Source organism: Gymnogyps californianus, chromosome 2 (genome assembly GCF_018139145.2).
Source record: "Gymnogyps californianus isolate 813 chromosome 2, ASM1813914v2, whole genome shotgun sequence".
NCBI classification, from domain to species: Eukaryota; Metazoa; Chordata; class Aves; order Accipitriformes; family Cathartidae; genus Gymnogyps; species Gymnogyps californianus.
The window spans coordinates 78076264-78101770 of record NC_059472.1 but is presented as its reverse complement, the minus strand read 5'-3'; the positions used below and the strand labels follow the sequence as shown (position 1 = coordinate 78101770).

The window sequence follows — 25507 nt, the reverse complement described above, 5'->3', positions numbered from 1 at the left end:
GAATCTGAGAACACTTTACTTCAAAAACAAGATGAATATTCAGATTGTCTTTTCTTTGTTACCTGTGATCTGGAGAGCTGACCCTGGATGATGACCAGCCTTGCCTCCAGCACTGCATGTTGCAATGGCAGCACCCCAGAGCTACTTGCCTTCACACAAAACAGAAGCAGAAGCTCAGAAAGGAAACACAAGGTATTAGTAATTTATTCAATTTCATACCTCACATTTTTTTCCTTAGATTTTTGTTTCCCAAATATTAAAATAAAAAGATTGAAAAATCAGGCAAGTTGGCTTCCTCATTTAAAGAAAATTACATTATACTACCTTAACAGTTTATTAGATGGGTTTTACCTGCTATGCATCCTTACTGACTGGATTCAAAAAACCAAAGCAACACAAGCACACATACAAAATCCTCTTCATTGTCTCTCACAAAAAAAAGCAATAAATGTAGATAAATAGACTTAAGGCTGAATGTTCAATTACTTTTGTGCAGTGGGTACACATGTTTTATTTATAACTGGTTTTATTTACAACTGGTATCATGCCTGGTTGTTTTGCCTCAGTGCAATCCTGCAAACATATATCAAACATGATACAGATAGTCTGTAGCTATCTAATGACACTCAGGAGATATTCTAAAATTGTATCAAAGCTGGTTTGTTCTGGTATTCTGGAAATCCCTATATATGGTATTCTGGGAAGAAACAATGCTTGGCTTAGCTAGTAGCACATCCACATTCTTCAGCAAACTGTTTTCCTCATAATGAAAGAAAAATCATAGCTAATTCCATCCCATTAATATCCTGATAGGGATCCAAAGTCACCTCCTTCATGCTGTATTTTTCTCACATTACATTTCATTACAAACTATCACTAGAAGCAGATTTATTAACGCATCCCAATTCATACATCATCATAGGAAACAGACATACACATGTGTACACTCACATGCACACATATTATGATAAAACAATTCTCTTAATTCCCAGCTTCAGGTGAACTCCAAAGTGAGCACCTTTTCAGACAGCGAACACTGACACTGATCAGTTGGTCAGTTCTGTCTTGCCATTCGAGAAACGGTATCTCCTGGCAGCTAGAGCTCCTAAAAGCTCTTTGGCTTTGTCCTTTCCTTTCTTACTGTAGTATGCCACGCTACCCTGCCAAGACTGCAAGGTTGGCTCCCATTATGCTGCATACTTCCACACATGTATAGTGAAACGGAGTGTCCCTACTTCAGGTGGCCACCCTGATATTTGGACCTAAAGATGAATTTTGACTCTGCAACTTATACTGTGTTCATAGGACCATAGGATAATTTGAGTTGGAGAGGACCTCAGCAGGTTTCTAGTCACACTTCCAGGTCAAAGTAGGGTCAGCTACAGGTCAGGTCTTTATCCAGTCCAAACTTGAAATAAACCATGAATGAAGACTGCACAGCCTCTCTGGGCAACCTGATCCACTGCATGGCACTCCTCATGGTGAAAAAAAACTTTCCTTATATTCTTCCTGGACCTCACTTGTTTTAACTTATGCCCCTTGTCTTGTCCTCCCATTATGCAACACCATTTTGAAACTTCTGGTCCCATCTTTTGCTGAGTTATAAGCATCAGATGGCTGCTGTTAGGTCCCCCTAACACAGTCTTTCCTGTATTAAGGGGCCAAAACTGGATACAGTATTCTAGATGTGGTCTTACAAGTGCTGAGTAAAGGGGAATAGTTGCTTCCCTCAGCCTACTGGCTGTTAACACAATCCAGGATACTGCTGGGCCTTCTTTGCTGCCAGAGCACACTGCTGTCTCATATTTAGCTTGGGTCTACCAAGACCCCCGAGTCTTCTTCTGCAGAGCTGCTCTCCAGGCACCCAGTCTTCCAAGCTGTTGTTCAGAAACTGGCTGGGCATTGGTCTGCTGGTGGGAGGTGGTGAGTGATTGCCTTTGCACCACTGTTGTGTGTTTCCCCCGCCCCCCGCCACTTCTTTCCTTCACTTATTAAACTATCTTTATCTCAACTGATGAGTTTTTTCACTTTTGCTCTTCCTATTCTCTCTCCCGTCCTGCTGGGGGGAGGAGGAGGCTGTGAGTAGAGAGATTGTGTGGTGCTTAGCTGCTGACCAGGATCAACCTGTAACACAGATACAGAAATATTGTGGACGACAGTGCCAAAAGTCTTGCTAAAGTTAAGGTAAATGACATCCACTGCTCTCTCCTTATCCACAAATCCAGTCATGTTATTCTAGAAGGAACTCACATTGCTCAGGCATGATATGCCTTTGTTAAATCCATGCTGACTTTCCCAATCAACTTCCACCCAGAAATGTATTCCACGAAGACTTGCTCCATGATTTTTGCAGAAAACAAAGAGAAGTTAATCAGTCTGTCACTCCTCTAGTTGTTCTAGTTTGTATTGAAGCTGGTGCAATGTTTGCTTTCCTTCAGTCACTGGGGATCGTCCCCAGTCTCCTCAACATGTCAGAAACGATAGAGAGTAGCCTCACTATGACATACATCAGCCAGTTTTCTCAGCACTTTTGGATGCAGCCTGTCTGGTCTTCTGGGCTTGGATGGGTTGAGCTCTTTCAAGTAATTCCTGACCTGATCCACATTCACTGCTGGTAGTTCCTTCTCTTTAAGGAGAGAGGCCTGGCAGACCTTGTGGGTGAAGACTGAGGCAAAGCAGCAACTGAGTATCTCAACCCTCTATGTTTCAAATGGCACTAGAGCACCTGCCCTACTCAGCAACTGGCCATATTTTCTCTGCTCAGCCTTTTGTTATTAATCTAGGGTTTTCTTGATGCTCTCAACATCCCTCGCAAGTGTTAACTCCTGATGACCTTTGGCTTTCTTGATACCATTCCTACACGAATGGGCAATGTTTCTAAAATCCTCCTTTATTGCTTGTTCTTGCTGAAAAACAAATCTAACACATATTTAAATACTAGAGCAAAGCAATGAGAAAGAGTGGGTGGGAAAGGAAAGAGAATAAAAGATAACCAAATAAACTCAAATGCTAAAATGCTAAGGACAGGGTCAACTTTCTAAATGCATCCAAGACAATAAGAAGTGTAAATAATTAAGCCCACTTGAGACATCTTGCTAAGTTCTGATATGTGTCTACCTTTGGGAGAGCAGAAGCACCAACGTTCATAAAGGTTTCCCTAAACTAAAGCCCAGCCAGGCCCAGAGTTCCAGCTCCCAAACTCTCTCGCTGCCCAGCTTCTTAGTCATTGCAGTTGCCTAAAATGTAAACATTACAGTTAAGCCATACTAAGAAGCATAGATCCAAGCCTGGAACAAAAACATCAGTTTTGAAAAAACAAGTTGCTGCTTTAAAAACATTTTCAAACTCATTGGTGGTTTGGGGTTTTTTTTGACATCTTATTAACAGCAGTTTCACTACAAAAGATTATATCTCTTAAAAAGAAAATTAAATAGAGCATCAAGATTGATGAATCTCTTTTGTAAGATGTGACTTTGTGGCTACACTAGGAACTTGCCTTACCTTCTGTTGGAGATCAATCCTCCCATAGGTCAATACAATAGATTTCTGCTACAAGGGTTTTAAGAGGCTATTTCAGGCCTCAGCCAAAATATATCATAAATCAAGAAGTCTATCTGTCATTGCTTCTGAAATGAAGCTAATTCTACCAGCCAAAAATGACAAATAGAAGTGCTTGAGGTTAAATTTGTTAAACAGTCTCTAGACTTTGCAATCATTTTCAGCTCTTCTAAAATTGTTCTGAACTTAAATCAATGGACAGCCTCATTTTGCTTTCTCTCTTACTGTTTCCTTTGAAAGTGATCTTTTATTTACTTCTGAACATTGTCATGATACTTTCAACTCTCCTTACAAAGGTCATCACAACAGGTATCTCTTTATGTACGTTCTCTCTGGTTGTCTCTCTGTTTGTGTGGTACTGATGCTATTGAGGCATGTCCACATGAGCAGGAATAGTAAAAAGAATACAGCCACAAAAATGAAAAGAGTAAAACCAGCTATAGCTCTTGTATTCTTTTTCTGATCCAACCGGTAAAAATAAAACTGTGGGAAGAGAGCAGAGGAATATATAGGTAATGGCAGGTAAGTGGAATGGACTGAATGTAAAGCTTTGCAGAAGTGGGATGTCAGGTATTAGCTAGACTAGAACACACACAACAGACAACAATGGATCATAGCAATAATTACTGTGACACAATGAGGATGGGACACTGCAAAAATGTGTTTGATTATCTGAAATAAAGACACAATGGATTTCTTTTATGTTTCACTCTTAACATTATGATGTTTTCATTGATGATTTCACAAAAGACTTGGGTTACAGAGAGGTTGTGCCATCCACCCACAATCTCTAATTTAGGACATAAGAACTCCATACTGATGCCCAAGCACAGATTTCTGCTGACTGACAGTATTATTTGCTCAGTAGTTCCATCCCTGTTCACTTCTGATATAACATCATATTTGGCCTTATTTTAATGAGTAACAATTTCCTCTAAAGCAATTAGAAATTTTTTCCCCCTAGTAAATCTGTGCTCTCCTCAGTTTTTTCTTTCTACAAGATAATGTCAGACAACTTCTTTTAACATCACCGAGGCTGACATTTCCAAAAGCATTTTGCCCTTTTCATCCTTGCCCACCTTAAAGAAGGTAGGTATTATAAACACCATCAAAATGTATTCTCTGGCACTGCAGCTGCCCAAGGCCCTGGCAATGAATGATCGGTGGTGTAGTCTTCATGTAACAGGGCAAGAGTGTTTGAGGAGCACAGGAGGCTACTGTTAATATACTCAGTAGTATTCCACATTGGGACACGCTGCGGGACACACTTGCTCTCCTGGAGAGGTCAAAGAATCCACTGAAGGCAGATGTGCATGCTACTCTCCAAAACACTAGCTCACCAGGAACATAAGTTGGCCATCAAAGCAGGTGATTGACTGTGTTAGTTCAGCACGTTTCCCATATTGCTGACTTTGGTGGAATTTTTATCTAACTTCAACTGCAAATTAAAGCTGACTGCAAGACAGCAGAGTCCCCAGCAGCTGACAGCAGTACAAGCATCCTCTACCTCCTCAGAAAGCAAGGCCACCTGTGGCAGAACTGCCTTTATTGTATTGCACTACTACAGTTTGCTAGCAGAGATAGACTGGGCAGTCTGTCTCAGGAAAGCCACCGTGTTTACACTGAACGATGCCAGCAATGAATCACAGGTGCCCTGCCAAGAAATCTTCTCAACCCCAGCATGCAGCAAGGAGAGAAAAATCCGAGAATGAAAACCAAGTATACTGAAAACTAATACTCATGACTCTTCAGATACATTATTCCCACTTTAATGACCCTTCTCCTCGTTTCTTAAAAAAAGGCTGATGCATATGCCATGGGCAGATTTACAGCAACAGAAATCTGTGTATGCTACATTGATCATTGATTGCTTATTTGCTGGCTTGCCAGGGGCTGATTTACACACACACACCCTGCCTGGGTGATGATAAGAACAGGAAAAAGAGGATGCACACTCTTTTTCTGTCATCTTACACACGACCAGTGCTGGAGGCATGTATATTATGCATGTATATTTTTGGTTTCCCTTAACAGGAGATTTTTGAACCTGGAATTAAATAAACCCAAAGGATGACATGGCTATCCGCATTATATTCACTAGGAGTTCACCAGTATCAGTGCTACAGGAAACAATACTTCCATCTCTTTCTCTATTCTGAATGGTCTGTCAGAGAAAAAGAAGGGCATACCCTCTGCAGAAGACAACCCAGAATCTGCAGAAATTCCCTTGTATGAGTTCAGAGACATAGAATCAATTCATTGAGAGACAAATAAAGTATTTGTTCTATTAAAAAAAGGGGATTTGATAGTAATCATTTCTGAAATACACAGCAAGAGGTAGGAAAAAGTTCTTCCATTGCTGACTCCTGGCTTTCAGCCATTTCTATATGGTTCTTTACACTTTATTGCAACAGAAGTCCCAGATCTCTACAAGAGAAAAAAAAAGACAGAATTCCAGCCTAGATGCTGCCATTGGAATTATTGCCATGAAACACAAAAATGCATGGAAAACATGAGATACCTTCAGGAGGGCAGAACAACCTTTGGAAGTAGATATGTTCAAATGCAAATATTCAAACTGCCAACAGGGTACCTTCTAGCATGAGAAACCCAGCCACGAGTATGTACAGAGGAGAGAGGAGAGGTTATCAGTGGAATACATGCATCTGCAAAAGAAGATAAGCAGATGACAGAAGTGTATACATGAAGGTGCAAGGACAAAGAAGCAAGAAAGAAAATAAGAAAATAGAAAGAGAAAATAGCTAAACCTTTTCAAAGATTCCACATGGTTACATTATAGAAAAAGACCTCTTTAGTCCAGCTTTTCCATACAATTAACAGTGGGAGTTGACACTAAGGTATGATACAAGAATTAAGAGGCAAGGAGGTGGTTTGTGCAATCTGGCGATGGAGGATTGCATGACACAAGATAAATTGTTAAATTAAAATGTGCATAATACTATAAGACATTTGAAACACCTTGATTTACAGTGGTTCACATTTATACTCAGAGCTACACAGAATCTGAAAGCTAGTTATTTAACAAGAATTATACATTTTTGGAGATTTTATGGATTTTAATGAGAAAATAATTTAAAGCAACTGTGTTGCCCCAAGTAACCATAACTCACCAGTGAGGGGATTAAGAATTTCATGGAGATCTTTGGCAAAATGATCCAGAAGTCCTAACAGTAATTTAGCTGCTATGTTATCATATATGATAAAACATGGATTGGCATGCTGCACATACAAGGTAATGACAAATAACTTGTGAAACAGTTCACTTCACTATTCAGCCATCACCAGGTCATAAATACAAGAATTTAAAGAGTCCCTCATTGACAGGAGCACATGCATTCAAAATCTGTGAGTCCCTTATTTCAAAGTAGAGCGTTGTGGGTTAGCCCTGGTAGGCTTAGCCATATATTAACTTGTTCTTTCTACTTGAAACTTTCAGAGTTGTCTACCCTGCACATCAACATTACAAGTAAGTATTAACCATCCTCTTCAGATGCATTAGAAATTTAATTATAAGTGATCATCTGAAACTCACAATTACCTGGATCTCTGTCCAGATCAAAGCTGACTATCCTCCAGTGCTGCAGAGCCTCAATACATGACTCAAAAAACAGCAATGTAATCATTCTTTGCACAAGCCCAACAGTAAAAATATAAAACAAAATTTGGTTTATTAGGCCAGCTGGCACATATACTTTGTCTTACTGAAGCCTGTGTGTACCCTTTCTTGCAGCCTGACTGACAGTAAGTCAACCAGTTTGTTTTTAATTTAGCTCTGTTGAGGATGAACTTGCCGAGATGTACTGAATGGCAGAAGTTCATACCATGCCTTGAATATTTTCTTTGAAGAGATTAATCTGGCTTTGGCCCAAAACAAAGCAGGAACACAAAACTAATGCAGTCACATACCAGTGCTTAAGATGCTGCTGAAAATCTTATAATGGAAAAATACTGTTGAACTTCAACATAAAGTTTTATGAAGAAACAAATGTGCTCATTTTTAATGCAAACATCACGGAAAGGGAAACAGCTCTACTGGATAGACTGCAGCAGTGGTCCCCTCCCCCAACCCACCCCTTCCAAATATGTGTAATATTGAATATTTCAGAAAGCATTAAGTGTCAGGAAAACAAAACGTAGACCACAGAGCATCACATAATGTTGTAGATATCAGAGGCATCAAAGAACACCTCAAACTCCCTAACATGCAAGCTTCGAGTAACCTCTACAGGACTCCCTCTTCATTTGCAGGTTTCATTGTCTGAAGCTCAAGTCAGAAGCTTTCTATCTGGGGGAAACTACACTCCGTATAGGAGACGTGCCAGCAGTCAAGCTGAAGACAAGCACTTGCAAAGGGCACTTGCAAGTGAGATTCCTGTTGGCTCTGTGCTCCAGCTTGTCAGGGTCCTTCTAAAAGGCAGCACACTCATCTTGTCTATCAACCACTACTGCACCCCCTGTTCTGCATCATTTGCCAACTTGCTGAGCGTGCACTCTGCCCCATCATCCAGGTCATTAATGAAGATGTTAAACAGGACTGGACGCAGTATTCTCCCCCAGGGCACACCACTAGTGACTGGCATCCAGCTGAGCTAATCACAACCACTGGAGGTCAGCAGTTCAGCCAGTTTTCAATCCACCTCACTGCTCCCTTCTTTAGTCCGTATTTCATCAGTAAGACAGTGTTGAAAGCCTCACTACAACTGAGATCAAACAACATCCACTGCTCTCCCCTGATTCAGCAAGCCAGTCTTCTTATTCTAGAAGGCTACCACATTGGTCAGGCACTATTTCCTCATTATCTATGATGACTAATCCAGGTCACCATTTTGCCCTTAGAAATGGTTTCCAGGAGGATTTGCTCCATCACCTTCCCAGGGATCAAGGTGAAGCTGACCAGCCTGTAGTTATTCCTATCTTCCTTCTGGTCCATGTTGAAGATAGGAGTGACATTTGCTTTCCTCCAGCCCTTAGGAACCTCTCCTGGTCATCATGACCTTTCAAAGATAATCTAGAGTGGACTCACAATCTACTTGTTGAATAAATAAATAGAAACATTGGATAATAACCTATTTACAGAATACACAGATTCTCTCACTCCCCTGTATTTTGACAGCAATGTCAGTTGGTAATATGCACCTCTACAAAAGCCTTTATAGTTAGTGAGATTAATATGAACTAGATCAGTTGTGTTTCTTCATGTGTTTGAAAGCCCCTAGCATGCTACAGGCACTATAAGAAACAATGAATGAGGGAAATAAATATTTCTACCGCATCTGTACAGCAGTTTACAGATTTATGCCCTCCTTTTTATTTACCATTTGTGCACTCATAAGGTTCTTTCGCTCTGCAAAATGAAAAAGGAAAATCCTATATTCTTCTGATAGCACTGAATGAATAGAGGGAACTACCCAGCGGCTATATTTTTCTTGGAAGTGTTCATTTGACATTTTATGAATAAAGGTCTACATATATTTTAATAGTGAAATACAGCTGTGTAAACTGAAGGACACAGTTATCGAGACAGGTATTTCAAAATATGTCTCACCTGTAAAGCAAGGACAAAAACTAAATTGAGATCTTGGCAATGCATAGATATATATATTTATATTTAGATATATACTTTTATATTTAGATATATACATGCAGGTGTATGAAGAAAACAAAGATGTTTTACACAGCCCATTAAAAAAGAAAAAGCAAAAGAACTACAAATTGCTGAAAGAATTATTATCCCCATTTCCTATGAGTTCTGAATTGACTTTGCTGGAATTTTTACAAACATGAAAAACGTTTCCATTTACCTTAAAATGCAATACTCTCCTTGTGCAAAGCTGTAAGAGCCTTAAACTTGCCCACTGGTAAAGAAATATAGCCATTTCTACTTAGGAATTAGCTTTTTGTTTGAGAATTTTACGAAAATAACTTTAAAAAAAAATCTGTGTGTTCTGCTTCTCATAGGAACAGATGTTTTAAAAACCAGCTTGCGTGAAATTCTTGGACATCCAATCATTTACTTAAAAAATGTTACAGGATCCCTTTCTCCCCCCTCCCCATCTGTGTTTGCTCTAGCTGTTCTTCAGCAAGGAAAACCTAAAAATTTACTACCATCAAGCTGTGCCTCTGGGGCTTCTGTTGGCATCAATGCCACCCCTCCCAGCATGTTTAGGAACTGTAACATGAAAAAGGGAAAGAGATTCTGCCTTGAAAACAGTGTCTTCCAAGAGCCACAAGCTGTTTATCTGACTGCAGTTTCGGTAGCTCCTATACTGCTCCTTTCTCATCTTTAGAGAAAACAAAAAGGAGTGCTGGTGACATAGAGTGGCTTATTCTATAGGAATCTGTCCCCACCAAAAGAAAAAGAGTGCAGTATTATCTTAGTCTGAAGAAGTAGTGATCTGTAAGAATCACAAGCAGGGAGCTGGCATTTAACTGGAAAACAGAGTAGTTTATACAAACACATAGAAAGAGATACATGTACGCACAAGTGCCTATTTCAACATCTGGCCCTGCCCAAAAATGCTGAGTAGTCATAGCCCTGTAATTCTGCTTTGGTTTGGTGACATTCATAAATCGAGGGCAATTGACACTGTTTTCTTACAACACCTGAAAAACAATTTAAAAATGCCATTGTCCCACCATTGAGGAGAAAGTACTGGAAACAGCCCTGTTGATCTTCTAGCAAGTTACAATAAAATGCATTTAAAAAAAAAAAAAAAATTAAGAAAATCAATCGATCACCTCAGCAATAAAGTTAAAAGCAGATTAGAAATTAATATATATCCCTGACTGACGGAGACTTACAAAACTGCTGTTTTCAAACCAACTGTAGAACCTTTTCTTTTTTAATAAGCACAATTGGCTTTGAGTGCTTTGTCAACGTGACAAACTTTTTCCACTAGAAGTGGAGCATTTATTCAAATGCTAATAAAAGTGAATGTAATTTGTAGTGGTGCTGAATCAACTTTTCAAGACTGTAATTTGCATTTGTATAAAACTCCAATTTTTTCCATATGAAACATATTTGAATAGGGTTTTGAGACTAAACAAATTGACATACTGCTTTTGCCATCAATTTAAAAGCATTTTGACTTCTTTATGATAGGCAACTCTAATAATACTGAGCAGCTTTTTATATTTACACATTTTCTTCAACTGGAGAGCAGACTCTCAAGATTTGTTAAAATAGTCTATAGTTTTATATTAAACCATTGTATCAACTAGCTCAATTTTCAGATCAAAATCAATGGCTTATACCATTCTGCCAGTGTAGATTCATCTCTCAATTCACCATAACTGACCAGGGCTTGTAGACCATAACTTTTCGTGATGTAATATTCTTCCTATAATCACCAGCAGGCATGCAGTGATTCTCCCATTTTTATTCCTCCACGACACCCCCAAAACCAAAACAGAATAGAAAATAATACTGAAAATATTCTGTTGTTACTTATTATATAATCACTGTCATGTCTGAAATTGGACTACTGGATTCAGTTTTGGTCTTCCCAACTCAGATGAAGCATAACTGGAGTGAAACAGATCCAGAGATGGAGGCATAAAGTTTCGGTTTGAAGAGCAGGAAAAAATCTGAAGCTGTCAGGTTGAGACACAGGATGACAGTTACTAAAAAAACCCCCAAAAATTCCCTTTTATACAAGGGACATCCAGTGAAACTGAGACACTAATAAATTGGTTGTGCAAGGCCATCAACATACCAAACTGCTAAATGCATAAATATCCAATGAGAATATCCATATTTACATTATAGAAAACAAAAGTTGTAAGCATATGACTTCATGTGAACCAAAAAGCTCAAAGCTGAGCTTCAGGCAGGTCATTTCATATCTGCTTGCTATAAGTGTTCTTTTATTCTTCTTTTAAAAAAAAATCACCTACAGAATAATGGACTGAATATAAATGGTTATTTACATGGAATTTAGCACTTATTACAGCTGCAGCTGAATTTGTCCATTCAAGCAGAGGATTTGTGAGTCAGATACATTTAAAATTACCTATGACACAGTGTTGACAAAGGTTTTAAAAAGCACAAAGTCTTCAGGTATAGGCATCTGATACCATATCCACCATGGACACTACTTTAGCCACGCATGGAACCTGAAAAAATATTTCTGTCCTCAACAGCACAGAAATACTACCATCTGGGAAGTAGTATTAGTACGGCTACATGATAACATCTAGATAAAACATGCAGTGTGTATTTTCCGTATGGTTTACGTGACAACACATCTTTGTCTAGTAAAAGTAATTGCTATTAGGCAGCATAAAATGTAACTGCTGGAGAAGTATTTGCGTAACATTCAGGGATGGTTTCAAAAGAGTTAGGATTTTCAGAGTATTTACAATAATGAACAGCGCAGTAAGCCACTGGATAATGGAAGAGTCCACATAAAACGTGCACAGATGCCACTAACTTCGACATTCCATGCATCTCCTGCCCTATGCAGCAATATGAATGACCACAAAGAACAAGCAGGAAACTGAAGAACATCTAACAAGCAGAAATGGAATATTTTTTTCATTGACTATATTGGAATAGTAACACTTTCACTGTCTTGATCGTATCTAACCAGCTGAATAAAAACCGAACAATGTAACCTGCCTGGCAAATGCTCTTAAAAGCCTTAATGGAAACTAATTGTCACTGCTGGGCTCTATTAAAAAAAAAAAATAATCTGAAAGCACAAGAAAAATAAATAAAAATCATTACAGAAGAAGGAAGGGTCAGGTGAGGAAGACACTTCCACTAGAAGAAATATCCTGCTGCATGGATATTTCTGTTGGGCAAGGAAGAGAAAAATCCTTCTGTCCCATGAGTCTCCCTAAGAGCAGGACATATCTGAAGCTAGCATGTAACAGTGGATGCAGCCGACGGGAACAATAAAAAATACACCTTGTCAAAAAAACAAGCAAACAAACAAACAAAACCCCACAACATGATTTCACCATGTTCCTGAGTATAAGCTAAGCAGTACCTGGGCTTCAGACGCCTCCAGTCTGGAATCTGCACAAGAACACAAGAGATACTGCCATTTCTGACACTGGCCACTGAGATACCTGGCGTGACTGGCACAGGCAGAGGAAAAAAAAAAAAGGCATTTTAACTAACCACCTCATAGTGGCTTGAAGAGATGGTGGCAGCAGCTAATGTGTTAATCACCAGCCATACAGCTACACTGAGAATAGCTGGAGAGTAAAAAGGATGTCACGGGAGTAAGAAAAGGCTCATGACTTCACTGAACTTCTGCTTAGCCCTACACAGATGTGCAGTCATTTGTGAAACTGGGGCAGGGGGGAGCAGGCACAAGACCTCTGCTACAAATTCTGTGTGTGGCTTCCCATGTAGACAAATATACACGTTCCCACATGTGGCCTCTTCTTCAGTTACACTGGATGCACTAAATACCAGGTGATGAAACATTAAAAAAAAAAAAAAAAAAACCACAACCAAACACACCACTAAGTTTTGGCAAATATAGGCTTGGGGTTTTATTTAAAAATACATTTAAAAATGCATTCTTTCAGGGATGAAATTTGAGGGCAAGAACATTCCCTGGTATACACATATACACCAGTCTGTATCAGGCCCTGATCTGAACCGGCAGTGATCCCAGGTCCAGCCAGAAATTGTCCCTCTCTCTAGCTGACCAGACTAAAGGTCATTAGTGGGAAATACATACATACATACATACATACAAAGTGGATCCCACCAACACGAACAAACACGTAACACTGTGGATCCAAGTGGCTGGGCTTAGACACACAGTCCACCCAGTAGCTGGCCCTGAATCCCTGCTCTCCCCAATTGCCTCATGCACAGACACACACACACATGCGCAAACGGGCCTCAGTTGACCTCCAGACCCCGTGGTCTCTCCAGCAGTTGGCCTGAACCTCATGGTCCCTCCAGTAGCCAACTCCTCCAGCTGTCTCACAAGAGACACACACACGTACCTGTCTCACAAGACACTTACCCTACTTGCTGGCTAGTCCAGCTTGATACTCACCAACAATCCCACACTGACACACGTACCTTCACGCACCCACTGCTGGCACATCTGACACACCGGTTCCAGGACAGAATTTGTGTAGAGCGCAGCAGGACCTAACCCTTCCCACAAAGTCTGGGAAGCTTAGATTTTCCATCCCACTGTACAAAAGTTACTCAAACTTATTATTAAAAGACACCTCTGCATTTTTGGAAAGTAACTAGATTTTCTGTGGTATCAGATAGTGCAATTATTGAGGAAACGTGTGAGAAAGATGGATCTATGAGCTAAAAAGTAGCATGGCACTTGGACAAACAGCAGCTCAAGTCTCTGTTCATTTCCTTCTTTACTTTGGGCAATTCAGTAGCCTTTCCCTGCCTGGGTTTCCCTTTGTATAAAATGAAGGTAAGTTTATCTAAGAGCAGTGCAGAGTAATAGCTGTTAGGATCGTGTACATAGCTGACAAGTGCTCAGATAAACTAACAGAAGTACCAAAGACAGAAAGGAAGAGAGTTATGAGCATGATTGCTAATTACACTATTGGTAAGACTTACTAGACTAATTTTCTCTTAAGTTAATATTCTTTCCCCATTTCTAGTTCTAAAGGAAAACTGGAATGCAGTTAAGCCAAAAACTTAAGGCCTTGGGGCTTAACTTCCAAAGGAAACAAGCAGACAGCAACACACTACACATTCCCCAGGAGCGATCAAAAATAGGATGAGGCTTATGTGTGAAACAGGTTCGACAAGCACAGCACGCAACTTGATGTTGCCCTGTTCCTTTGAGGTAAAAAGCAAAGTTAATCAGCCAAGGGGTTTTTTTTGTGTTTTCTTTTTTTGTTTGTTTATTTGTTTGTTTTAAAGTCTTTTCCTATTCTACTCACAAAGTTGGGCAGAACAACAGTATTTACGGAGGCCAAGTCAATTTTACCAAATAAACCAATGTTTGGAGAACCCCTCAAAATGTTTCAGCTCAGTGATCTAAGTTTCCTCAGAACAAAACGTTTCATTTTGGGTAAAATGCTGTCGGATTCATCTCCAAATCATGGTTGCTGATAACTTGGAATGGTGAAAGAACGAAAAAGCTATTTCCATATTTTCAAATTGCCTACAAACTCTATGGTTTGCAACACAGCCCCTGCCTTATTCCACAAACTTATTTTATTTGGAGACTTAATTGACTTTGACTTTTACTTCCAATAACCTCCCCCCCACCCCCCCATCCCTGTGCCATTCAACACCTAAGGTGCCATTCAGTAGCTAAGTTCAATCCTTAAATGGACACACAAGTCATGTTCTGTGATTTTGCCTTTTCTCTCATCTGGCCTTGTCATTTTTCAGAAGAAACTTCTCAAGACGCTCAGTATCTTCAGAGACTGCTAAAAGGTGTATTCATCCTATTTCTACCAATATTCTAGATTTTCTGAAAAGCTGGGAGAGAAGGAGGAAGGAAAGGGAGAGGAAATAGAGGTGCAAGAAACATGGAAATACTACTTCTGCTTCCAGACGCAGTAAAGTCAGCTTGAATTTAGAAACAACAAACTGAAAAAATTTGGCATGAGTTTAGTAATTGAAAAGTAAACCCTCTTTTGAAACTGTAGATTAAAAGAGATACAGTAACACCAACCCTATTTCACAAACTCAGAATAACATTCAAAAACTGATGAGAAAACAGGCCATAAGGAATGCTTCACCATTAATGCTTCTCTCGAACAACAGCTTTAGCGTAACAACCAGTCCTTTTTACCAGCATAAAGACTGTAAGCCTCTCAAATATAAGAAACAGCACACAACCTTCACTATTTCTTTTAAACGACAAAGGAATTCTGTAACCAACTCTGGAATTACAAGGAAAAGCACATACATGGTATTTCTCTAATAAAAGAAAACTAAAAGATGTTAAAAAAAATCCCCTGCTTAGCTTTAGGAGATATAGTAAAATCTACCCTGCATGCTTTTCTAAAAGACACACTGAGGAGGAGTCATAAATCAGCACTATCCAATTATACAGAGACACAATTTAATTAAGAAAAACATACAGTTCCTACTGCAAGCCTTCTCCATCTCCATGATTCCTGTATCTCAGAAGTACTTTCCTCCCTGCCTTTCCTGCTCGTTCAATATCACTGAATGTGAATGCAAAAATACTTCCTTCAGGTAACACATGGTGGTGTTTGTTGGGGTTATTTTCGTTTGTTTGAACTTTGGGCTTCGCATCATGCAGTTATAAATTCAAGAGTAAGCTGCAACTATTTTTTGTTATTCTAAGAGATCATAATAAAGCTCATGTGCTTCACTATGGATTTACCACTACATTACTAAATAATCCAAGTGTTTCAGTTTTGTAGAGAATTGGTAACAGGAGAGGGGAGATGCATGGATACCAGTTGTATATCAGACCCTGTCAAATGCAACACACACAATCAGAAAAGGACACTCAACTGTTAATAACCCAAAAGGTGCTATGCTATTACCTGTAGTATTACTAAAACGGTCATCGCAACTTCTGTATTGCGACATGTAAGTAACACAAAAATGAATACCTGTAAGAGATCTGGGAAAAGCTGCAACTTGCAGTCAGAAAAAACATTGTTTTCTCTGTAATCTCCAAGAACTTCCAAGTGGCAATGAAAATTATATATCCTATCTGAGAACACATATGATATAATAAGTGCTACTTCCAAACAAACTCCAGTTAACAGAAGGTAGTTAATGATTTATCTTTACTATTGCAATACTGGTAGCTTTTTCTTTTATTAGTAATTTTTAAAAACATGCAAAGATGATTGGCTGATGCAAAATGTCGATGTTTATATCACCTTAGTAATTTCCATTAAAGTCTAAAATTGGAGTACTTTTCAAAAAGAAGCACTTCTTTCCTTCTTATGTGCCAAAGATCAAAAAATGCACTGTTTGCAATTACTGTAAGCTGTCTCTCCCTATGGAGCTTTTTTTGTAGAGATTACTTGACAGTGACTGATATAACTGCTCTGCTGAAGAATTTCTGCACAAAATTTTAGTTGATCTCTTCCAAGGATATTTAAATAATCATTACGCAGGTTATATCAAAAACCTTAATTCCAGGCACTTCACTAGAACGTTTCTTCTTTAAACACATGATTTTATTCTAACTGAACATCCTATTTTTTCCATTTTTTTTTCTTGATTTACCTACCAATTAACTAATAATCACTAGACAACCATAAGACTTGGAATAAGTGATGTGGTTTTGATTATGCGTAAGGCAAAACAAAACAAGAATTCTCCCCAGGAAATAAACAATTATTTGCCTAAAATATTCTCTCATACATTGTGTTTATCTTTAAAGACCTAAGTATGACAAGGAACCAAGAAGACAACATGGATGTTTAGAAGTTAGAAAAAGCAGAGGGAAGAGAGAAGGGATCTGAAGAGAAGCATGAATGACTTACACTTTTACCCTTCCACCTATTTGCACTCCTAATGGCCCTTGTTAGAAAGAAGACCAGATACTTCAACAATTTGCTTTCAACAACTTGATTTTTGCAGTGCATTGTCATATGTAAGGGCAATTGTTTTCAAATCACCATATTTTACTATGTCTTCAACTTAAAAAAATTAGTTTAGTAATCTGAGAAAGTATTTGCTAAGCAATATTTCTCCAGCAACCAAATTCAACCCAACTGGTGAGTTTGCTCATAAACTAAACCACAAACATTTTAGAGACAGGAATGAAAATAATTTCAAAAGAATTATGCAGGAAAGTCGAATAAGGATTAGCATGGAGTGTGGCAAAACTTTGAGATATGATGTAATGATGGCATGAAAAAGCTAAGTATTTAAAGAAAACTTTGCAGTTGAAATTCTGCAGTAACCTTTCTGTGCAACACTGAACATTCATTCCTTTTGGCAGTTAATGTCATTATGCAAGCTGAAAAAATATAAACAGTCTCAGGAAGTATCTAGGAAGTGTTCAAATAAATCTTGGCAAGTCAGCAACGTATTTTGATGGTGCATAGATCAGTGTGTAATGTATTTACTCTGTAGCTCCTTTATGTATACATTATAGGAAAAAATACATGATGTAATGTAAACATACAATTATACTTGTACCAGCGCAGAAGTTTTTACTTTCTACATTAAACCAATCTTAAAATGAGAAAATAAGGCACTGAGACAGTCCACTATGTAACATCGTTAAAAAACTATACACTTCAAAAGGCAGCCTGGTTTGTTGTAATTTAAAAGGTTTCATATTCCTGCTTGAAAGGTCAATAGAGAAAGTTAAGATTTGGGTGACTACAGACAGCACTTTTGACAATAACTTTTAGTCAAAAGCACATGTTTGAAACAAAATCTTTTGTGTTACAAAGGCATAGGAAAAGCGAAATATTTAGGTCCAAACATCCTGCAAATATCGTTTTGCTTCTCGAAGCATAGCCAGGGTTTTCATTGCTTCCAATTTGTCAGCTTCCATTTCCATGCTTAAAATGTCCACTACAGCATCACTTACACCATCAGCCATGTGCTTCTTATCTCTGAAAAAAAAAAAAAAAAAAACAGAGAGGAAGAAAATGCATAATAGTATATTTTTCCTTTTATCAATAGCTTCAGAGGCAGGATAATATTGGAAAAGAGGCATTAAAAAAAAACCCAAACAAAAATATAGCTTGTCTATTGTATGGCAAGATTCTCACTGAGTCTTCACGTAGCTGAGCATTGACAGTATCAAGGGTTTCTTTCAATCAAAGATTAAAAAGTTTTCAGCACGCTGTAATTTATAAGAAAAAAACCTTGGAACCCTAGTTGAATTGTCACAGAATAATTGTTTTCTTTTAGGGAGAACTGGACCTGCTGAAGTATTTTTTATTATTATATCACCATATGGTTCCAGTATTAAAAAAAACACAAACAAACCCCTCTACTTATTAATAATGCTATTTTTAACACAAATAGCTGACATTTATTCCTGCAGGAGAACATATCGACATTGGGTTCTATATTCAAACAGTTTGTCCATTTATCAAACTTCCTAAAAATCTCAAACCTCCAGGTAAGTTAGCATCCACAGATAAAACTTCCCACTGGAGCTTTAGCATTCTGGCCCACCCAAGCCTGAAACACAGCAGAAGACTGCTGCTATCTCACAGCTGTGCAGTTTATCATCACATGTATTCAAATACCTCATTTTCTCAAGAGAAATCTATTAGCTTGAAACCCCCTATAGCTTAATTGAATACTAAAAAAGAAAAAGAAATAGTGACTAAAGCAACCAGTGGAACTGTGTGGTTACAAGCCACACTTTCAAGACTATATTGGAAAAAATGGACGTAGTGATGAAATTCTAGCATTCCAGGAAGGCTCTTTCAGCATCATGTTGGTCCTTTCTTTCAGACAGCTCTAAGCCTTTCTAAAGCCTCAAACTTCTGCTAACTCTGTTCTCTTTCTGAGACAGTCCGTCTCCACTCTACTCACCCACAAATATAGAAGTAACCTCTCTCTTTCAGCAGGACTCTGGCAACTTCCTTAGCATAAAGCCTAATGACATCTTGCACATATTTAGGCGGGGCTACTTCTGCAGTTGAAGAGTCTCTTGAGAAACAAACCTTAAGATGAGTTAAAGTGCCATTTTCAAGAAAGCATCTGAGCTCATCTCTGAAAGGCAATAAAAACTGTTAGTAATGGCTCAGAGATAAGCATTCCCTCATGAATACAAAATTAATGCTAAATAGTGAACTTGCTTGAACAAATAGTCTCGATCCTGATGCCGACAACCAAAAAACAGCCATGTCTCTCCAAATTCCCAGTCTGTATGTTCTTCTCTGAGCTTTTGCCTAAACAGACCAAAAAAAGAAAAAAAAAAATCCAATCCTGTTTTATCAAGTGCAGAACCTAAAACATCTATAACCTAATTCTCATTTAAAGCAGTGCTTTAATAAACCTCTGGATTGGCAGAAATGTGAAACTACTTAAGGTAAGTCACAGTCAAACCCTCCTTATTTGATTTTCTTGACTGCTCACTTTTGGCCCAGCTCAAAATCAATCAACTTCAAAGGGTTTTTTTTTTGCCACAGTTCATATTGGAATAGTCAAGACTGATGCTTCCAAACATCTCACAAAACAATCCTGACTGCTGAATAAGGTGATCACTACCCTTTATCCTTCATTGGAAGCCCTGTAAAAACACCTGGGAAAATTCAGCACAAAGCAGTTTTAGCATGCTTTCCATTTAGCTGTAGAAACCTGCTAGACTTTATGAATAACAATCTATTTACTACCACATCATCAGAAGAGTTATTGCATTTTCTTGAAATAATGCTGAAGGTATTACTTTAGAGGGGTTTTAGCTGCAACTTTCTAGTTACATTTTGAGAGAGAGATTTCATTTATCATTGATCAAATGCTTACAAAACGCTAGGAATCCTTTAAAATAAAATGCAAAATACTTCAGAGAGATAAAGGTATATTTGGGAGTTAAAATTAAGGAGTAAGGATTGTACATAATGTTTTCGTTAAAGCGGAAGCACAGAGTGAGAAACGTCATGTCAAAATTTCACTTTTCTCTCAAATAAAATGGTTGAAAAATAATTGTTACAGGATGCAAGAAAATCCATTATCTTGCTGGAACTAATGAGTCACGTAGGAATTATATGTGTTGGTTACCTATAAGACTTGCAAACATTCCCACCCAAATATTCCACTCTTCCTGTTCCTCGTTTCCCCCGAATGATCATGTTTTTACACATTCTTGGTGATGTGGTATCTGTCACTTTTTCAACAAGCATCTCTTTGCTTTGCAAAATTACGCTGCCGGAGTTAGGGGGGAAAAAAGGGATCTACCTTCCCTCAAATACAAACCCACAAAACCCAAGACTACTGCCCAGTTGAGGGTTCAGGTGTCAAGCTCATCATCTTAAAACATCAAAATGTGTAAACACACAGAAATAAGGGAATGTGGGAGAAAACTTGACATCATGTCAAGGCTTTTAATATAGACGCCACTTCTGAAGGAAAAGGATTTTGAATATCAAACTTAAGCCAATCAACACTAATTCTAAAAACTACCAACCTCTTACAGGACTTCCACTAGCAACACACAGATAAAGGATTTAATTTCTTATTACTGTTTCTGCAATTCACCCAATTCCTCATATAACCGCTACAGATATTAAATACAGTCAGATGAAAGTGTAAGTTTTACTTATTTGAAAAACAAATAAATACGTAAGGACTGCTTGTTTAAAATTAATAAGACTGTTTCTAATCAGCATACCACTGTGTCCTGGTTTCGGCTGAGATAGGGTTAATTTTCTTCCTAGTAGCTGGTATAGCGTTATGTTTTGGATTTAGTATGAGAATAATATTGATAACACACTGATGCTTTTAGTTGTTGTTAAGTAGTGTTTATATTAAGTCAAGGATTTTTCAGCTTCTCATGCCCAGCCAGCAAGTTAGGAGGGGACACAGCTGGGACAGCTGACTCAAACTGGCCAAAGGGATATTCCATACCATGTGACATCATGTCCAGTGTATAAACTGGGGGGAGTTGGCCAGGAGGGGCGGATCGCTGCTCGGGAACTAACTGGGCATCGGTCGGCAAGTGGTGAGCAATTGCATTGTGCATCACTTGTTTTGTATAGTCCAATTCTTTTAGTTTTATTATTGTCATATTATTATTATCATTATTTTCCTTCCTTTCTGTCCTATTAAACTGTCTTTATCTCAACCCACGAGGCGGGTTTTTTTTTTTCGATTCTCTCCCCCATCCCACTGGGTGAGGGGAGTGAGCAAGCGGCTGTGTCGTGCTTAGTTGTTGGCTGGGATTAAACCATGACACACTGTTACAAAGAAGGAAAAAAAAAAAAATGAAAAAAGATTAAATGCATTTGTACTCAAAACCTGAGGCTGTATTTTCTTCAACATAAAAAGGCTGCTTTCCAGGTAACAACTTGGTACATACCTATGTTGTAGGAAACCAATAAATGGTGAAATTCCTGTTCCTGGACCAACCATCATGAACGGGACAGATGGGTCTGCAGGTAAGTGGAAAGTATTGTTTGGACGAGCAAAAATAGATATCTAAAATGAAATTAGATAGAATACAATTGAAGAATATTCTTAAGCAGTGAAAATACCATGAAATTTTTAGAACCTTCAGGATATTTACATAGCGTATGTGTCCACAAACCTTTCCAAATCCTGAGTTTCAGAGTTTAATGCCACACAGACATTTAGAATAAAATTTCACATGAGTTTCTGAAAAAAAACGCACCATATTTACAAACCTATTAATCCGTCTGGAGGAAAACTAGGGAAAACCACACAAACATGAGTTTCTGAATATGAGAGTTGACTGTGGACCATATATTTGGGCAATACTGTTAGAGAATTCATGGAAAGTTTGGTGTTGGTACTCAAAGGGAAGTAAAGCTAGTTTATTGCTATTATAGACAACTCAACCTGTTTTTACATTGTGGACACCTCCATCCAGTGGAGGTGAGGATTTGTTTATAGCGAATTGAAGCCTGCTGATACTGAGCTTGCTTTCTTAATTCTCATAAAAGTTTTTCATGATCTCCAAAAATGCATATGGGTGAGGGGAGGCACATAACTGCTCAAAGATGTTCGAAAATGGTTTATATCATTCCACCGATAAACTCTAATTCTCATCTTCAGATCTGTGTCTGAAAGGAAGTCTAAATATAATTTTCATAGGAGCTCCACAACTATTCTCTGAGGCATAGCTAACAATGTATAGAAAATGAGATGACTATTTTTAATCCTTTAAAAGGTTATTCAAGACTCAGCAGCAGCCGTAGCAGAGCTTCATCCATTAAAGTCATAAGCAAACATCCGATTTATTTTGCATATTAATTATGAAAGGATTTGAATTTACTTTCAAGTTTAAGGAAGGAGTGAAGTACTAGACCAAGTTATTTAAACTCTGTTCTGTAAACCTGAGTGATTTAGCACTACTCATTTCTTATCATTTAATTCACTACAGATACTACAATGTTAAACAGGATTATTTTTCTAGTTTCATGATGATAAAAAAATAGTATAATTCTCGCTGGTGAGGGGCAATATTTGTATTTCTGTTATACTTACTACTTCAAACCACGCTTGAGTTAGGAGGCTATTTTCCCTATTAATGATTCCAAACTGGTCATTCCTTTAAAAATACTGCAAATGGTAAACACATTTATACTGTAAAGTCTCTTCAATTAATCTAAGATATTTTTGTATAAGATCACACTCATCTGTTTTGTATTGGTATTCCATGTATTTCTGCAATCTACATGTATTGCTGCACATTTATCTATGCTGAATTCTGGCTTGCACAGCAGATGCAAATAGTTCTGAACTTTATTCAGACTCGTTTTGTAATCTTTTTTTTTCTTTTTAACTCCACCTCTTTTTAATGTTTGATCTTTAATATACTGCAAATCAATTATATTTTAAATAAAGAGCAGATGTGAATACTGGACTAAGATACACGATGCACATATTAATCAGTTTGTCTTTTAAGTTAGTTTTAAAAAATGAAGATAAGTTGTATGGGTTTTCCTTCCATTTTGCCAGACCAACACCTTGAATTATTGGCACAGTTTTCTTGTAACCAAATTCTACGCCTGTTTCCATTTTTCTTAATCAAATATAGATTAGACTGGTAGTAGTTCTTTTTTCATATTAATTATATAGTAGAAGGTGTATACTGCCAAAACACCTGCATTACATCAGAGCAGTGAAAGAAGAAACCTGCAGTTGTTTCAAACATGCATAAATTTAACGGTTAAGGAGTTTAGATCTAATATTCATACCTTTTCAGATGAAGACCTTCCTCCTTTTGTATCCAGAGTGTTTTTATTGGGGTGCAGTAGAGGTGCAACTAACTCAGCAAGCCACCCTGTACATACTCCTTTCCGTGAGACTGGTCTAGCGGGACAGGCAGGGAACTCCACAATATTAAATACAAAACACAGTTTTCCTGGCTGATATAAGTTTGAACTGCAAAGACAAAAGTATAAAAAAAAAAAACCCCAAACCCTAAGAAATAGCTGTACAATCTTACAGCAAGTCCATTTGCAGCCCAAACCACCTCAATCGAATCAAGATTCTCAGTGTTCAGCTAACTGTGTGATATTTATATATAGTTAGAAAATGTCTTAAGGTTGGACTCAGAGGCCAGTGCCTATAGAAGGGAATCCAAATTCCTACCAGCTTCACACGTGTGTAAGCTTGTTCTTGAGAACTCTACCAAAGTCTTGCCAGACACTCAAAACAACGTTGTTTGAAATAGTCAAACCCTGTGGTTTTTTGCAACAGGGACACAATCACTTTTTCCTCAGGTTTTATCCTTCATTCCTCTCTTTCTTCTTTAGATTATAACATACACACACACATTTGAGAAAAAAGCATACCTAAATTACCAAGGAGATAAAATTTGAATATTTCATTACCTTGACACTGAATAGGATCTCGCTTGTAATTTAGGAAGATGTTCTGAAAAATTTAAAAAAAAAAAAAAAAAGCATCACTTATTATTTGATTCACTCCAATGAAAATGAAAATATCATATAATGTGTGTTTACACTACAACAGATTACAAGCATATTATAATTTAACTGTAATTTTACTCTATTAACATTCAGTGTTTGTGGTTCAGAAATAAGCTATTAAGACTTGAACTCTATTTTGAATGTTTTTTAGACTGTGGAACATCTGTTAGAGATCCTATAAAATGAGGCCACAACAGTTAATTTATGGGGTTCTTGGTCAATTAAAAACAACTGTAAGGTGCACAGAAGAGATGCCAGCAGCTAGTGGACAAGGTGAAGCTTGAAATTTAATTTTCCCCACCTTTCATCTAAGAGCTCAAAAGCTCTCAGAATAGGAATTGCTTGATTGAAAGTTTCCTAGAAGCAGATGTGCCAGTTCAAACAACTATGAGTACCTATGCAAATTTTTGAAATCACAGCTAAAAAAAGAACAACAGAGACAGGAGTTTACTGGGCATTTTTAAAATGAGAAACTCACTATATATTTCACACACACACATTTATATCTACGTATGTATGTACACATACAGAAAAGGTGAAACTCACTGGTGCCTTCAAAAGAATGACTTGCATGCTGACTGCACATTTTGGCTGAGGAGAAGGGCATATTAGAAGGAGACAGACGTATCGCTAAGTGAACAATGTGGTGGGGAATGGTGACAATAAGCGAGTAATACCAGAAAAAGTGGGCATAGCAAATGCCAGAAAACATACAGTGGAGTAACAGGGTAACAAACAGTTTAACTGCTTTTTAGTTGTTTTTCCACACGTACCACCCTTTTGCAGATGTTCCAACCAGTACATCGACACCCTGACATATTTTACAGATGCTCTGCTACATAAGATAGTTGCAAGTCAGAGTTAAGGTTCAGTCAAATCACTTAAAGAAGACGGTAAGCTCACTCAGCACATTACTTCCCTGGGGAAACACATTTAAAAAACCTTTCAAAATTTCCTTTTATTCAGTTCAATTGCTACAGCACGTTTCACACCACCTTTGAAAAGCTAAGTGTTTTTGCTTTCACTGTGAAAATTCATGTATTTGTATAAAGCGGAGCAGAGCTTGTATTTATTTTTTTAAATCCCCACAGTGTACTAAGGAGAGATTTGGGGTAGGCATAGAGAAGACGATTGCAAGAACATAAAAAGCAATTTTTTTGTTTCATATAATGAAACATGTTAAGAAATTCTGTTTTTTAATCTGGAAAATAACTGCCAGTATTTTCAGATGTATTTGAGATGATTACAGTTGGAGTCTCATTTCTTCAATGTTTTATATAAGGAACTCAGTCAGTGTGTTGGACATTACATAAATACAAATATACAGGGAAAAGCTTTCCATTTTAACACGTAAAAGTGCAAGAAAAGAACATGTAGGCAGGGA

The 25507-nt window shown here is 37.9% G+C and overlaps 1 protein-coding gene across 2 annotated transcripts in view; it reads right to left on the bottom strand.

Moving 5' to 3' along the window:
* Positions 1–17584: 17584 nt before the first annotated feature.
* MTRR (5-methyltetrahydrofolate-homocysteine methyltransferase reductase) overlaps positions 17585–25507 on the bottom strand; it is a 31882-nt gene continuing 23959 nt past the window's right edge. The window contains exons 11-16 of one of the 2 annotated variants that reach the window (XM_050892475.1): positions 24025–24067; positions 23386–23572; positions 21525–21643; positions 19306–19398; positions 19040–19219; positions 17585–18102 (exon numbers count right to left, since the gene is read on the bottom strand). In XM_050892475.1, the coding sequence (XP_050748432.1) occupies positions 17958–18102; positions 19040–19219; positions 19306–19398; positions 21525–21643; positions 23386–23572; positions 24025–24067 (767 nt within the window). In that variant the 3' untranslated portion in view covers positions 17585–17957. The remainder of the gene's footprint in view (positions 18103–19039; positions 19220–19305; positions 19399–21524; positions 21644–23385; positions 23573–24024; positions 24068–25507) is intronic. The other variant, XM_050892476.1, reaches the window with a different exon arrangement.